The sequence below is a fragment of the Zalophus californianus genome, chromosome 3, assembly GCF_009762305.2.
Source record: "Zalophus californianus isolate mZalCal1 chromosome 3, mZalCal1.pri.v2, whole genome shotgun sequence".
Taxonomy (NCBI): Eukaryota; Metazoa; Chordata; class Mammalia; order Carnivora; family Otariidae; genus Zalophus; species Zalophus californianus.
Window position 1 is genome coordinate 167,100,386 of NC_045597.1, and position 17,908 is coordinate 167,118,293.

The 17,908-nt window shown below is 40.7% G+C and overlaps 1 protein-coding gene across 4 annotated transcripts in view; it reads right to left on the reverse strand.

Annotated features, from left to right (window-relative positions):
• The window catches only part of PLEKHM3 (pleckstrin homology domain containing M3), a 179,048-nt gene that overhangs the window by 46,837 nt on the left and 114,303 nt on the right, over positions 1–17,908 (reverse strand). The window contains exon 7 of one of the 4 annotated variants that reach the window (XM_027589659.1): positions 9,460–9,760. The exons of the other annotated variants lie outside the window; for them this stretch is intronic. Coding sequence (XP_027445460.1) covers positions 9,623–9,760 — 138 coding nt within the window. The 3' untranslated portion in view covers positions 9,460–9,622. Of the gene's footprint in view, positions 1–9,459; positions 9,761–17,908 lie in introns of those variants that run through there. 4 annotated transcript variants of the gene reach the window in all.

The window sequence follows — 17,908 nt, forward strand, 5'->3', positions numbered from 1 at the left end:
CATGATTGCATTAGACTTGATGCTTGTATCTAAGGAGACCTATGTGTCTAATCAGAATGTTCCCTGACTTACGGGTGTTTTTAGGTTTTGGAAGGTAACACTGCCCCATTCAATTAGAATGACTTATAAGATATATGGAGTGTCAATAGCCCTATCTAATACCAGGCAATTTAAGGTCAGGTTTTTGTTTACATAATTATCACTGAATTCTAGACATTTAATCTTATCTCTTGAAATACCTAACTGGGAGTTAGTAAGTAAGCAATCAGGATGCATATAGCATTTTCTAGAATCTCACTTAACGTTTTCAATGCCCTTTTGCAGCTCTGCTTCTTCCTTTCTGTCCTCTCAGAAATGACCTCACGGCTCCCTCCCCTGAGGCACATTATTTGATTTTGATCACCTGGCTGGTCCCCAAATTCCTATAGTTTTAAATGGGTGTTTTTGTAGTCAATAAAAGGAGAAACAGTATTGATATCATATTTTTTTTATCCATTCCCCAGACACTCAGAGGTCACAATAATTTCATACCACCCAGGGCACTGTGCAGAGGTCTGTTACCAAACTTGAACATTTTTACCATGTAGTTTGGCGTCATTTCAAGGAAAAGTCAATGTACTTGACTAACCTGCCTTAGACTTGGCCTTAAAAAAATGGAAACTGTGATTTTACAACAGGACGACATTCAGAGATAAGATCAGGTTCAAAGACAAAAGCATTTTGAATAGCAGGCCCACATGTGATGTGTTCAGAGTTTTGGTAAAATCTAAATGGAAATGGGTCCTAAGAAAGGAAGCCCCGTAAAGAGCCAATTTTTCAGAGCGATGAGGGCAGACCGTCTGTGATCTGGTCCAGCCTCTGAGCCTCTCCACGCCAGTAGTCTGCGTTTCTCCCTTCCAGCATCTCTGTGCCACTAGGCCAGAAGAGCGAGGACTCTCCTACAGTCATTTGCTACGGCTGGTGGCTCTAGCCGAGGGAAAACTATCAAGCAGGTCAGAGTTTTGTATGAGTCGTAGAGGTTTTCGTTTTCCTTGGGCTTTCTGTTCTTCAGGAGCATGGGTAATTGAAAAAGGATATTACTTCATTTCCTCAGTCTCTCCTTTATTTTTTTAAATTTACTTTATTATTTTTTTTTTAGTGAAGAGCACTCAGCTAATTGGAACTCCAGGCAATTGTAGAGTAGCTTAGGTCAACTGAGGGAAGAGCTTTCACTGCCTATCTCTCATATATATATTTAAGTTGAGGTATCACATATATAAGATAAAGTGCAGAGATCTTAGGTACAACTCAATGAATTTTTAAACATGTGTGTGAAACTACTATTGTCCTATCCGCTCTCTTGGCCTCCAGCCCCAACCACACCAACCCATTCTCTATGCCATCACCAGAATGATCTTATTAAAACACAGATTTGAACAAGTGATAAAAATGACACCAGCTGGTGCACCACCCCCACAGCAGTGACTGACTGTTTAATCTGTGCCAGTCACTGCCCTAAGCTTTTTAATTCATTTTTTCCTTAAGCTAGCACAAGTCCAGCACTTGGAACATTTGCAGGCACATAGTGAGCCTTAAATAAATAACTATTATTATTATGCACAAGAGCCTTAAAAGGTCAATGTTTTTACCAATTACCAATTTGGAGGTGATAAAACTGAGGTTTATAAGGCTTAAGTCATTTGTGCAAGGTCACTCAGCTTGGATGTCTAGAGTAGGGAGCTAGACTCCCAGAGCCCAGCACTAACCACTATACTTCAGTATGTTCCTAGAACTGGTATTTCTTTCTTTTTCTCTTAAGATTTGTTTGTTTGAGAGTGCATGCACACGCATGCATGCACACGAGTGGAGAGAGGGGCAGAGGGAGAGAATCTTCAAGCAGACTCCCCACTGAGCATCTCACGAGATCGTGACCTGAGCCAAAACCAAGAGTTGGACACTTAACTGAGCCACCCAGGCACCCCCAACTGGTATTTCTTTAATGAAAACCCCTCGAAGCTTCCTCAGCCCCTACAAGATAAGGTCTCAACTCCTACGTATGCCCTACAAGGTCTTCCCACAAGCTAGGTAGGTACATCCTGTCTTTCCAAACTTGCTTCTAGTTTTTATCTACTGTGCATCCATCTCCCGCTCTCACAATGCCTACCTACTTCATCATTCCCTGAAAAAGTTCTGATCTTGATAACTACTATTTATTGCTATCATCATGTATGAGTTCTGGATGCTTTCTGTACTTACCTCCAATTCTTACTGCAACTGCCCAAAATAAGTAGTATCCTACTCATTTTACAGTTAAGTAAACGGAGACAGAAAGATTCAGGGGTGTGTCTCATGGTCAGAGAGCCAATATGCACCAAAGCTGGAGTTTGAACTCAGGCCTGTCTGATTTTAGTGCCTTGGCCTGCTCTCATATGTGGCCTAGTGTCAGTTAGTTCCTAAGGCATTTTTGACTCTAGCTACCACTTGACCCCATCTTGCTCTGCCGCCTTCCACAGATGTAAACAGATCACTTGTTAAGGAGGTTAATGCTTCATTTCCATTCCAGGCCTTTCCAAGTACATTCAACCTTTGCATTCAAAAAGCTGAAATGGAATATTTCTGGAATATTCCTACTGCAGGCCCCAGAGCCAAACATTTAAACGGCAACTTTGTCCAAACAAAATGGCAAGTCTGGGACCAGATGAGGTTATGGTTTAATGGCATGAACCTAGAGGGCAGAAGAGTTGCTGCCAGTTAAACACCACATGCACTTTAGCAGAACCTCCAGGGGATGTGTGACTCATGAACTCCTGGGACATGTACAATTCCTGAGGGATGAGCTAGTCAGCTCTCCAAACAGAAGGACAATGGAGGATGAATTCTGTGGGCAGCCAGAAAGGCCAGAGTGGGCAATTTTTTGAACTGATCTTGCAAAGCATTTTATCATTGAAATAGCTAACATTCTTGTTGATTATGTAAAATAAAAAATACTGAAGCATTGGAACATTTGGTACATGTTCAGCTCCTTCTGTACCTCAAAAATGAATATTAATGTACAGTCTGTAAAAGTCTTATAACTTGACAGGAAGTGGCTGGCTCTGCAACTGTCTCCTGACAAGTTTTGGCAGCATTTGGCTGTGATCATTCAATCATACTTATATTTAAGATTAAACAATAAGTGAATTCTTTTTTTTTTTTAAAGAAAAGATTGACTTGTTTATTTTAGGGAGGGATGGGCAGAGGGATAGGGAGAGAGGGAGTCCCAAGCAGATTCCATGCTGAGCACGGAGCCTGATGCAGGGCTCTATCTCACAACCTGAGCAAAAACCAAGAGTTGGACACTTAACCGACTGTGCCACCCAGGTGCCCTTAAAATAAATTCTTTAGCTTATTAATCTACATAAATGTAAACTATGTGTGTTTCTTTTCAAGTCCTGAGCTAAAAATTCTCACTGTTAAGAAAAAGTACAAAAATTCAACTTGGAATCAGTACAATTATTAAAATAATTTAAAAAGTAAATTGAGTTGACAAGTTGATTCCAAAGTCGGTCTGGAAGGATAAAAGGGCAGGCGTAGGTAAGACAATTTTATAAAACAAGAATATGAGGATATATTTGTGCTACTAGATATGAAAATATCATGAAATTCAAATGATTGGTACTGGCGATTAGACTTGCTGCTGAGGAAATAGAAGTGATCGCTCAGAAACAGACCCCAGGACACACATGTAATTAGATTATGATGAATTTGGAATCAAAAGTCAGCATGGAAAGGACAGATAATTTAAAAAGGAGCTGAAATGACTGCTTACTCATTTTTTGGGGAAAAACCCTTATACCCTCACTTATACCATGAAGAAAAATAAATCCCAGAAACTTAGTAAATTATTAAATGTATAAAATAAACTATTTTAAAAGATAAGAAAATGCAAATTCTTATTCATCTGATTCAAACATGGAGAAAGGCTTCGTAGGATTTAAAGCCTCATAAAAAAAATCACAAAAGGGAAAAGTGGACAGATCTGAACTCATAAAAGTTGAAAACTTTTGTTTATCAAAACATCATATATATAAAATCCGAGGGCAAACAACAAAACTAGGAAAAACATGACACCTAATGTATAAGGAACTCATGCAAACTAACTGAAAAAATAGCCTGTCTCAAATGGGCAAAGTATGTAATCATTTTTTTAAATTGTAGTAATAAACATACAAAAAAATGTTTAGCTTCCCAAATAATAAAAAAATAGATACGCAAAGTCAAATAACGAGGAATCTTTTTTTGCCTCTAAAATTATCAAAGACGTGCACATGTACACGTGCGTGTGCTTAAAATAACAATGGCTGGGGCTCCTGGGTGGCTCAGCTAGTTAAGTGTCTGCCTTTGGTTCGGGTCATGATCCCAGGGTCCTGGGATCAAGCCCTGCATCGGGCTCCCTGCTCAGCGGGGAGCCTGCTTCTCCCTCTCCCTCTGCCTACCCTCTCCCCTCAAATAAATAAATTAAATCAATCAATCAATCAATCAATCAATCTTAAAAAAAATAACAGTGGCTAATGCTGAAGGGAGAACTTGCCATGTTGGCAGGTATGAAGCTAGTAAACTATCCAGAGCTTTTAAAAAGTTCAAACCCTGACTATAATAATTCCTCTTCTGAATTTATCTTAAATAACCAGAAGCTAAATGATTTTATACAAGGATGTATATCCTAGTATTATTTATAATACAGAATTGGCAACCCCTAAATGTCCAATAAAAAGGAAAAGGCATTAAACTATAGCAACAGAATCTTGTACAAGAAAACAAAAGAGCTAGTGCTTCTGAAGATTATTTAATAAGTTAAAGCAAGATAAAAATTTATATACTGTAAAGAATGAGCCATGTTTTGGCATAAAAAAGAACTAGCCAGATGTATATCTAATTATTAACTGTGCTGATGGGCTAATAGTAATTAATAATAGCAGAAGCAGCTAATCTTGGCTAGGTAGGTGATCTCATTCAATCCTCACATCATTGTTAGATCTTATTCCCCCCACTCTGTGGGGGTGCTGAACAGTGGACCTGGGATTCAAACTCTGGTCTACCAAGGGCTGGGATCTGAACCTCTCCACCATGCTGCCAGGTGGTTACTTTCTCCCTAGTAACTGTTCTTCCAGATTCTGTGACATGAATATACTTTAATAATCTGGGGGAAAACACAACTTTTAAAAAAGTGAATCGGGGCCAAGAAGCTCTTGAAATTCTCATGTTCTGTCCCGTGACAGCCTGTGGTATGGAAGACTGTGCCACCAGTGAGTCCTTCCACTCTTGTCCTTGGCTGTGGGTTCTCTTTCTTCAATTTCCCATCCCTTTCTCCTCTTTCCAGTGTACATCCTGGATTCACTTGGTGACGGTGGGAAGCCCTTGGTGCATGGTGGTGCCATCTCAGGGCTGGTCTGGCCTACTCATTTTCTTTCCTCTGCCTCTCTCTTTTCCTACCCTTAGACTTCCTAGCAGCCCCTGGGAATAAGCCTGGTTCAAAGTTCTGGTTTAACAAAACAAAACAGGGCATCCTGGGGTTAAATCGGCCTTTCACAGTTCTATGATTAAATTGCATTTTTCAGTGGTTCTGCCTTTAAACTCAAACCCTTTTAAAGAGAAATTTAAGGAGAGCAAAACATAGGAAACAGTGCCAAATGCCAATAACATATTTTAGTCGTTTGGGGAATGGGCAGCTTTAGAAACCGCAAATTCCCACTTATGCAAGGGCTACTTGAGCTTTTTTCTTTATTGCTTAGTGACAGAAGCCTGGCTTTAGACCATGGTCAGAGTTGTTCTCCCTTGTTTTCTTTGTCTCTCTTCCTCTGAAAACAGTTATAAAAGGCCTGAGTTATCACAATGAGAGGTGCCTAAGCCTAAAGCTCTCATCAAATAACAAAAATCATTTTCCACTGATGTAGTTAGTTCAGACTAAAAGGCAGATCCAAGTCTGTCTTGGTACCTGTTATACCTGCTCAACAAGCTGCCTTATTGAACCCTGCACTCTAAGCTTGGGAGGCTCTACACATGTGACTTCACCAGTTGGCAAGGCTTTGGTACCATGTGCTCGGCTAGGTGTTCTGTCTCCGTTCTCCCAAAGAAAGTGATGAAAGGGGAAGATATGAATATTGTTTTGTGATTATGCTGTTCCAAACCATAGCTGGCACAATATAAAATGGAAAGAATCCCGAGAGCTCCCTATCAGGGACTATGAACCCAAACATCAGAGTTTAATGAGGAAGTTCTTCTTCTCAGCCCCTACCCTCAGAGCTAGATTATGGTGTGGCCCAGCCAGTCCCAGGACATGAACTGGTAAACTGTACCATATTATCACCAAATAAACTGGAAATAAGGTGCCAGTGAGCTCATGTTTCCATAGCTGCTCCTTAAATTACTGGCAAATGTGAACTAGTCCCTCTAGAGGATAAGTAGATAGCAGTGGAAATTTTAAGAAACTTCTTTATATATTGAGTACTCAGCATTTTGGTGGTAAGCACATGTACAGAGGAACTGTAAGCCAGGGAAAGCATCCTGGAATGAAGCAGCTGACAATCATCTGAGCAGTCAATTAACATGGGTGCAAGAGATTAGTTTCATTGCATAAAAGTCAGTCAACTGATTCTGTAAAAACTGCAAAGAAAAAGAAGAATTATAAAGTTGGAAAAATATACAAATATCCTCAAAAAAATACTAGTCAGCGGCGCCTGAGTGGCTTAGTCAGTTAAGCATCTGACTCTTGATTTTCGCTCAGGTCAGATCTGAGGTTTGTGAGATCAAGCCCTATGTTAGGCTCTGTGCTGGGCGTGGAGCCTGTTTAAGATTCTTGATCTCTCCCTTTCCCCCTGCCCCCCACCCCCATGCTTGCTTTCTTTCTCTCTCAAAAACAACAACAACAAACCCAAAACCCCAAACAACAACAAAAAACTAGCCAACTGAATCTAGCAACATATAAAAAGAATTAAACACTATGACTAATTGGGATTCATCCCAGGAATGCAAGGTTGGTTTAACATCTAAAAATCAAACAATGTAATAGACCATATTAATAGAATAAAGGACAAAAACCACATGATCATCTCAATAGATGCCAAAAAAAAAAAAGCATTAGACAAAATCTAATATTTCTCTGTGGTAAAAGCATTTGACAAACTAAGAAGGGAACTTCAACAGATATAGGCTGGCCATGAAAAACTCAGTTAAAAGTATATTTAATGATGAAAGATCAGGGCGCCTGGGTGGCTCAGTTGTTGAACGTCTGTCTTCGGCTCAGATCATGATCCCAGGGATCGAGTCCCACACCGGGCTCCCTGCTCCGCAGGAACCGTGCTTCTCCCTCTCTCACTCCCCCTGCTTGTGTTCCCTCTCTCGCTGTCTCTCTCTCTGTTGAAAAATACACAAAACCTTTTTAAAAAAATGATGAAAAATGTTTTATACTTAAGATCGGGAACCAGACAAGGATGTCTGTTCTCAACACATCTACTCAACATTTTACTGGAGGTTCTAGCTAGGACAATTGGGCAAGAAAAAGAAAAACTCCTGATGATGACAAGATCTGGTATATGAAAAAGTTGGACACATTTTGCTGACATGAAAGCCAGAAAAAAAAACCTTTTAAGTATATTTTGATCAAGACTTTGTAATTATACCCATGTATGTTGCTTGTACTCTTGGAGAGGCTGTGACTAACACTCTCCAGTTCAGAGTTATGGAAACACTTATCAGGAATCCCATTCCAAATAAGTTAAAAAGGTAGTGCGACTGTTAGAGCATGTAATAAATTCCTCGTTTTCAACAGAGAGAAGTATAATGTATTTTTATTGATAATCAGTTTCTCTCCCTCTTTCCCTATCTACTAAGTATATTAAATACTCTTTGAGTACATATTCAAAGTACGTTTAAAGAGTACCAATGAGTAGGATGCCAAATTATTAGCCTGCTTAGGCATCCACATATTTCAGTCGGGACCTGCTTTCTGCAGGTACTCTGGGTCATGGCTACTCCCAAGAGAAAAAAAGATGACATTAGTCTGATAGGCCTGTTGCAGGTCCACTTGTATTGGATCATGAAAGACTCCATATGGACATGGGGCTTAGCATCAGATCAGAACAAGCCATTGCCATCTGCTGCTGAAACCAAGGTCTTTGGGCTCATGAATATGAGAATCTGCCTGTCTCTCTATAAAGATCCTCTAAAGTACAAGGAAAGTCATGTAAGGGACAGGGCTACTCAGACATCTTAGAGTTAGTGAAATAAAAACACGAAAGCCAGTAATATCCACCAAGTCTACGGAGTGATCCAGGAGCCTGGGAATGTCTCAGGTCTGAGAGCTCTCTAACTAGTTTGTTTTCTTCCTTAGAGCATTGACTATAGCAGTGATCCTGTTGATTTGGGGTTGCTGGCCAATGCTGGCCTTGAACTTGCCAGATCTCCCCTGGCTAACTCAGACCTATCCTGACAAATCATCTTAAGTTTTGCTGGAGTCTTTGAACTTTGCTTCTTGTCTGTGCTTTAGCCTTACAATTAACCTCTCCAACTCTAGTCTCCTTGACATTGGGCATTTGGGGCCTCCTCTCCCTTTTAAAACTTTTTCTGCATCTCCAATGGCTTCCTTCTAGATCAACTCTGAACTCAGAGTAAAAAAAATGTGTTAGTCAAAGCATGAAATGAAAAAACAGAAAAATGACTTTTCTTCCTAAATATGTCCAAGATTTTTAGCTTCTCTATTCTCCTAAGTCCCAGAAACAACAGCAGCAATGTCAAAGAAAAACAAACAAAAAACCAATGACTGTTTAAGTAGTTCTCAATTGTGCTCTGAACTTTCCACTTTGGAAGTGCAAAATGAAATAAACATTTTAGTGAATAGGAGTATTCCAATGGATTGGTTGCTCATAGTAACTATTTCAGAGATATCTCATCTTTTAAAAATTATTTTATTAATAATGAGCACTGTAGTCTTGATAGGAAAACTATAAATCTAGAGAACAGACATGAAAGAATTTCATATAAGCAGGATCTCTTTAATAATTTCCCTGAAGAAAATGCTTTAATGCACTTTAGAAAGAGATTGGCATGATTCCATATCACCCTTCCTGAAGTACTCAAGAATGCTAAGCAATGAAGAGAAAACCTACCATGAACAGTGACTGAGCAATGGTACCCAAATTTCATGTTTTCTGGATCAGCACAATTTTTTTTAAAGTTTTAAATCTTTACTTCTGCCAAATAAGGATATTAAAGACCAAACAATCTATTGACTATCACTATCATTTTGTAAGAAAGTAATGGGATTTTAAAGCTAAAAAAGTAGATATAGTAGGATTTCAGAGAAAAATTTTTTTTCAGCCTATATGGTGGTATTAAAAATTCCCCACATTATATTATTTTTCTCCCTTCTGTATGACCTACTGAAAACTCCATCCCAGATGAGCCCTCAACCGATGAAGGGAAGATGGGGATCTTTTTGATAAGAGCACGAGGAATCTCACTCAATGTTTGCCAAAATCATTGCTTTAAAGTTAACTTCAAAATAGAAGAATCAGGACAGTGTTTCCCAAACTTCAATCATGTGAAAACACTTTCACAAACGTTGTCACAGCTGCATTCCACCTGTGATATTTACTTAATGCTTTATTTAGATGGAGTCATTTGTTGACTCAAGTAAGTCTAAAAATGAAAGCCATATATGAATACCATAAATGGAAATCAGTATCCCGTGCCATAAAATCAAGATAACACAACTGGCTGGAAGACCCTGAGCCTGCTGCCAACTCTGTTAAAAAAAGAAAAAAAAAAAGGATTAGCAGGTGTTAGGGGTTCAAGTCACAGCAGTACCAGAATAAATCTTTGTTTAATTTAACCTCAAGGACAGAAAGAGAATTGAAGGGAATAATTTTCTCATAATGCAATTAAATGTCGTTTAATGCCATGTCCATGTACTGTCTAGAGCATCTCTTGTACCAACCAATTTCGTTTTGGTAGAAATTCCATGGAATCAGAGGTCTCATTGCACAGTAATTAAAAGCACTGGTTAAACTGGCTTTCCTGAGTTCAGATTCTGAGACTTTTCCACATACTAGCTGGTGACTTTGAGCAAGTTATTAACCTGCTCTGCCTGAGGTTTTCATCTAAGAAATGGACACAACAGTAATACCCACTTCACAGGTTGGTTGCGAGGGTGAAATGAGTAGATACACGTAAGGCTCGCAGAACTGTAAATAGCACACTAAGAGCTTAAAAACGTTATTCTTCATACCCCACACTTTGAAGAATGCCAAATTAGGATACTGAAGGCCTATATGAAGCTGTATGAGGCATAGAGTAATATAGTAACCTATTTCTGGAGAGAACAGAGAGCTAGGGAAAGAATGGTCATTCTTTGGTAATTTGAATTAAAAGAGTAACTCCATACACATGCATCTATGGTAATTTATTGCTCATTTGGCTTGTTTCCTTCCATGCCCCATTTTCTTGGCTAAGAGCACTGCTGAGAGATATATTTTTGCCTTTAAGGCATAGTACACAATGCCTTTGACACAGAAAGGTCACGCCATACAGAAAGGCTTTCAGGATCTTAACTGTAAGTCACTACTTAGGTAAACAAGGCCATCTAAATATATGAGGCTTTTAATTATGAAATCAACGTCCCCTCTATTTAGAGTAAACAGTAGAATTAACATAGGATTTAACCCTCAGAGTGGCTACTCGTTATGATTTAATTCGTATTGCAAAATATAGTGAGGGAGGACTTACTCATCACTAAATCATCAAATAAATAAGCTAACATCAAAAACCAGTCGTTCTAGGGGGCTCCTGAGATGGATTAGTTGGTCCTGAACAAGAAAGACATATATTAACATATCCTAAGCTGTTGCCTTTCATGTGTTTCATCCCTTTTGTCCCTGGAACTATATTTAGTACAGAGGGAACAACAGCGCTGCCAGGGCAGTCAAGTAGAAAGAGAGGGTATTAATTTAGTAGGTCATGGTCAAGGTTAGGTAGGGCAAGAGATAGTGGACAAGTACACGATGAGTTTCGTAGACTCCAAGATAAGGCCATTTGGAAATTTATAGCAATCTCCAGACCCTCTGTTGGGTCTACCTTGATGGTGGCCTCGTTCAGAAGGATCTGTATCTTAAAAATACCTGTTTTCAGTCCCTGTCCATTTCACGGGGAGGGACCGTTTATTCCATCTCTAGAACCTGCCTCTTGATAACACCTTTACTGCCTCTTCCTCCTCTCCATTCAGTTCTGGGCTGTTTTCTTCCTCCAGTGTCCCAAGTTGAACACTTCAGCTTTTCCCTTTTGCTGTCATCCTCTCCCATTTGTAAGTTGCCTCCCTTTTCTCTACAGACCTCTGGATTGCTAGTTTCTTCTGATCAGGCCAAGTCCTCATCCTCATTTGCTCTGCTTTTTCAGGAAGGTCACTCAGCTTTTCTACTGAATTCTGCATCAAACACTAACTATTCTTTCTTAAAAATGTTATCTGTCCTTTCCCCCTTCTCTTCTTCCCACACTGCCAAGGACAGTTTTTGTAAATTCCTTCACTCTACTTTTATTATGTCTGTAAGCAATAGAATGTTCCAGATGCTGGAAGTGGAATGAAGTCACATCTTCTAATTTTCCTTTACACCTTTCCCCTAGGACCTACTCCTTTTAGAAAGCTTAGATTGAGTACTTCAGGGGAGACCATGAAGAGCAGAATAAACTCAGATGCAATACAGTAAATTCCTTTCACCTTCCTTTACTGAGTTTGCATCTGGTCCGGGTATTTAATCGAAAAGAGTGCCCAGGGGTGCCTGGCTGGCTCAGTTGGTAGAGCATGCAACTCTTGATCTTGGAGTTGTGGGTTCAAGCCCCACACTGAGTGTGGAGATTACTTAAAAATAAAATCTTTCCTTTTTTTTCCTTCCTTCCTCCCTCCCTTCCTTCCTCCCTCCCTCCCTCCCTGTCTTAAAGAGTGCCCAGGGTTGGAGCTCAATAAACCTTAACCATTAGCAGTGGCTCTATAGCTTTTAGTGAGTTCTACACCTTATCTATAGATGATCTCTATGTTCTGGGGTAAATTAACACTTTTGGATCTATTTGATTACAATGATCTGAATGGGTCATTTATGAAAGTATAATAGTGTCCTAGAAATGTCACTTTACTACCAAAATAAGGAGCAAAATTTCCACAGACATTCATGCAGAGTCTGCAGTATGGCAGGTGGGGTTCAAGTGCTGGGGATACTGGTGAACAACTCAGGCAAGGCCCGGCTCTTTTGGGGCAATGACTTCCTGTGAGTATTTAAAGGCCAAGGAAAATGATTGCAATCGTACTGGTCAAGGAAACCAGGTTAAAATCATACTATTAAGGAGGAGTAGACCAATTCGTTGGTGGATATGCCACTATGTTAACAAAAGCTCCACCTCCCTGAACTAGGATACACATTTAAGAGTGGGCAGGTTAAAAAAAAAAAAAAAATCCTAACCCAACCCAAAAGATAATGGGAATCATCTGTTCTGTTCTCATGTGCAAACCTATAATTTATGGAAAGATGGGAAAGAGAAAGTCCCTGAGGAGACCTAGCCAAGTTCTGTGGTGAAAATTCAACCGTATTCAAAGCTCAGACTGGAAGAGGTGGGGGTGGAGAGGAGCAAGAAGCCGCAGTAAAAATAACACGTCTTGAAGCAGCCAGCTCCCTTTCTTCTCCCCCTTTCCTGTGCCATTCCTGGGCCATTCCTGGGCCAAGCTGCCTTCCTCCTTTGCTCCTGCCACCCCAGCCCTTCCCCATTCACAGGTTATTAATTTTTCTTCTGTGTTTTTCATTCATTTTTTTAAGAATTCCAAGCTAGCTGTAGTAATCATAATTCTGTCACAAGGTAATGCCAGCATAATAAATTATAGGGCATCTTAGGAAGTAGGTAGTTAACACCACATGAGAATGTGTGTTAATGAAATGGAGTTACCAGGAATTTTCAAATTATGGAAAGGAGACCATTTCCTTAAACACATGACCATGTATAATATATATATTTGTACATACTTACATACAAAGTAATTTACTACCAAGAATATGCTATAAGACCTGATAGTAGAAAAGGCTATCATTCTTAAGTGCTATGGGATACTGGCAGTATCACCCCACCAAACCCTGATATTTTTAGTTTTATCTCTATATCATGATGGCTACATGTTGTCTTTTTTGATGCTTCTGTTGGCTATTATCACTTACACTTTTAAAGAAACAATATTATAAAGCTATGGTTACTAATAAATCAACTATTTGATTTTTTTATTTTTAGAGAGAGGGAGAGAGGCAGAGGGGGAGAGAGACTCTTAAGCAGGTTCCACGCCCAGCTCATGAACCCAATGCAGGGTTCAATCTCTTGGGATCACAACCTGGGCTGAAATCAAGAGTTGGACGCTTAACTGACTGCGCCACTCAGGTGCTCTCCAACTACTATTTTATTTTATTTTTAAAGATTTCATTCATCCATTTGAGGGGGGTGGAGAGAGTGTGCGCGCATGCACACGCGCATGCGCAGCAGGGGGAAGGGGCAGAGGAAGAGGGAGAAGCGAGCAAGGAGCCTGATATGAGGCTCAATCCCAGGACCCTGAGATCATGACCTGAGTCGAAGGCAGACACTTAACCGACTGAGCCACCCAGGCGCCCTCAACTACTATTTTAAATGTATTTTTTAAAATGCCAGTATTAGTGATTTCTGCTGGGCCATTTGAAAAGGCATTTTTTATTACACTTAATTTGCTCACATACTTCAACAAAAGTTCAATATATGTACTTTTTATTGGCTCCCTTATCGGCCATGGAAGGTAAATTATTATCCATGTCAGAGATGGAGAAATTGGGGCCATCTAAACTAGAAAAGATTGGTGGTAGTGGTGGAAAGAGGATGTGAAATATACATCAAATTGTCCAGGCAGGGAATCCTCCTTGTATCATTTCAGTTTCTAATGTCTGTTGCAGTGTTCTTGCTATTCATGGGTAACTTTAATTGTCAGAATAAAACAGAGAAAGAAAGCACCCCTGGTCACAGGGTGCATGATAAAGCCTCATTACAGTATGGAAATCAACTGAACTTTGTTTTTTTTAAGATTTTATTTATTTATTTGACAGAGAGAGAGACAGTGAGAGAGGGAACACGAGCAGGGGGAGTGGGAGAGGGAGAAGCAGGGAGCCCGATGTGGGGCTCGATCCCAGGACCCTGGGATCATGACCTGAGCCGAAGGCAGACACTTAACAACTGAGCCACCCAGGCGCCCCCAAACTTTGTTAATGACTGTGAGGGACTTTTAACAACAGCACTCCCGGAGTATTCACTATCAGCCAGCCATTCCTCAGTACTTGACGTATTTGTGACTCCCTTAACCTCACAATCTTATGAGGTAAATACTTTAATAATCCCCACTTGACAAATAAGGAAACTGAGGCATACCAAGTTTAAGTTATTTGCTCAAGGTCACACAGCAGGTAAGGGGTACAGCTAAGATGCTGGTATTCTTTTTATTGTGGTAAATATATGTAACATTTACCATTTTTAGGTATAGCTCTTTAGGTATAGCTCATAATCCCTTTTGATTGGTTACATTTCATTGATTATTTTCAGAATTCTGCAGCTTCTCCTCCACTGTTAACCATTTCATCGGTAATAAAATCGCAATTCAGACAATTCGTTGGTTTTCCTAACTAGCATGGCGGGGCCGCATTAGTATCTTTGGAAGAGATGACTTCAGTCCGTGTGGTGCCCCCACCCTCCCCGCCCTCGATGGATTCAGAAGCTAGCTCCAAGGTCTTAAGTTTCTTTGCCTTCCTCATCCTAAGCAGCTGAAGCAACTTGTCTCTCCACCCCTTTCATTATCCCATTCTGCCCACCCCATCAGTGGGGTGGAGACTCACAGCTTATAAATGTGCTGAAGAAAACCCCAGAGGCAAGAAACGAGAATAACTTGCTCGTGCTAACAAAACAAGCCAGAATACACAGTAGGGGCCAAGACCTCACAGTAGCTGGGTTCCAAATCTTTCCTTATCCCAAGGAGCCAGACTGCCTGCCTCTCTATTCTAAGCTCAGGCAATGTGGTTTAAGCAAACTCATAGAAGGAATTCAAGCCTCAAGATCCATTTTCAGCTTCTCCCAGATCCCCATGTGCCTTTTTATCCTCACTCCATCTTGTCCAGCCCAACGTGAAAGCCTGTGTAAAGCCCATTACATGTCTCACTTTGAAAGGACTTGAATGCCCTTATGAACTAGCTCCTGGCTGAAATCTTCAGTCCCACGGAAACAGAGAAAGCAGCAGCCAGTTGGAAAACACAAAAAGAGTTGTTATCTTTATGTCAAATTAAACTCAGGTCTGCTTAATATCTTGGCCAACTTATGCCACAACTATTTTGGCCCTTTCTGCCACCCCAAAGCCTTTTGTGGCCAAAATGCACCACCGTGTTGCTGTCTGACAGTGTGTGCTAGCAGGCTTCTGTGCCAAAGCCAAGTAACACCCTTCCTTCTTTGGGTTGTGGGGTAGCAGGGGACGGTTTCTAATTCCTTTTGTGACCACTGACTAAGAGCTGAGTGGTCAACAATTTGGCAAATTATATACACACCTAAAACATCAGCTGCATCAGATTTTTGTTCTCTATTCTTCCAGGAGCTGAAAGGAACCTTTAGGCTGAAGGCAATTCTAGAAGAGTTAGGTTTTCTAACCACGTTCTATGGGAGGGATGCTAGCAGAACTCCAGGCACACAGGATCCTGAGCAGCAAAGAATCATCTTTGATAAGGGCACATGCCAATGATTTAAGCCAAAGGCAACGGATGGGAATTAAAATTAGCCAGTTATGAACGCACGCGCGCGTGCACACACACAAAGAGAAAAAGCAGCTCTACCACAGAAGTCCTTTTTGGAAGCAGACTAGCTATAAATATATAAACACACTGACACAGGTCAGCCATAGCTATGAATACAGAATATACTAAGTCCAAACAAAAAACAAAACAAAACAAAAAGCAAATTCATAGTATCATAAGTCCATATGGAATTAGCATGGGACTTTAATATATCCTGTGTGTTATCCAGTTCTTTGTTCTAGAATTTTGCTGTTTTTGACGACTACTGGTCACTGGGTTGGAAAAAACGAAAATATTTTGACCACCGTGGCAGCTATTAAAACCGACCTGTAGGGGCACCTGGGTGGTTCAGTTGTTAGGGGTCTGCCTTTGGCTCAGGTCATGATCCCAGGGTCCTGGGATGGAGCCCTGCATCAGGTTCCCTGCTCAGCGGGAACCCTGCTTCTCCCTCTCCCACTCCCCCTGCTTGTGTTCCCTCTCTCGCTGTCTCTCTCTGTCAAATAAATAAAATCTTAAAAAACAAAAAACAAAACTGACCTGTAGAAATTTTAGGGGCTGTGGACTACTTGGGGGAATCTGGGCAGGAAGCTGGGCCTGACCACTATGATCGTATCATCTACACGTGGGCACTGGAATTTTTACATATGTGGTGCTGGTACTCTGAGGCTAGTAATGGGTGCATTTACATAGCTCTGTTCCCCTCTTTGCCTTCTATTATTCTCTCCTACCCAGTGGTAAGACTTGGTGGAGCTTCAGCAATGGTAGGTCTTGGCCTTGCTGCCAGGTGGGTTTGGTACCAGGATGCCTCTTGAAATAATGTTAGCGCTGGCGGGAAACAGTACAATGTAGTGGTTCAGAGTGTGTGCCCATTTGGAGAAGGGAATCCTTCAACTGTGGGGGTAATCAAACAGCTGGTCATATGTGTTATTCTTTGATAAGTCTGAAAACTCTCATACGGAACTGAAACAAAAGAGGATATGTGCTAGAACAGGGCAGCTGGTTTTTTGAATTTCAGCTCCTCCACTTTAGCTAGATGACTTTAGGCAAGTTCCCCTCCTGTGTAAAAGGTGCATAATAATAGAACCTATCTCAGAGGGCTATTGGGATTAAATGAGATAATCCATGTAGATTTAGAACACAGTCTGACCTAAAGTAAGCACTCTATAATAAAAGTCACATTTTTTGAACATGTAATAAAAAATAGCTATGATTAATCAGTACATTGTTCTCATCTTATAAAGACTTTAAGCACCAGAGATATTATGTGACTTGGTAAAGGATGAGCTACGGTCACCCTGGGTCATAGGTTTCCTGAATATCCCTCTCTCCTCCCTCCTTGACTAAGTACTGTGAATATGAGAGGCCCCTTGCCCTCAGGGAGGCTGTGCCTCAACAACTCTGGGATGAAGCAAGCGGACTCAAAGTCCTGGCCCTTTCTCGTTCCTTCTGTCTGTCAGATGATCAGTCCCTGCCCCCAGCTGGCAGCAGGCAGAGAAAGGAGAAAAAGATGAAACTCCAATCAGTAGTTTTACTACCTGGGATTGCTAGACTTTCTCTCCGCACCCTTGACCTCTGCTCCAGCCCAGAATCCATTCAACAACATCCTTGCCCAGATTCCCTTGTTCTTCAGGTCTAAGCCTTCCCTTAGGATGCCCCATTCTTTTATTGTCCTTTACCTGACTCTGCTTTTAGCCCTGACAAACGCCAGCTCCTAGTTCACCAAATAACCTGATTGATGCCGCCCATTTTAGGAGCAAACTCACTAAATGTCATATCACCTTCCGCACATTTTTATTAGCCAACTTTTGTGTGCTGAGCACTATTCTAACTGCCATGAGATTGTAAGGTATTATGAGATTAATCTGTCTTTAAGGGCTATATAAAAGTAGTATATTTGACTTGTGCACTGTCCTTCAGATCCTATTTGTGAAAATGCTTAAAACTGCTATTTAAGGACAAAAAGTCAAAACATCAGTTGATCTTTGGCAAATGGAAATCTTGACATTTGTCCCTTGGAACTGAAGGAGTGGGTGTCTAGCTTTCATTCCAGGTTTCTTGCTATGCCCAGAGCCCAGTTA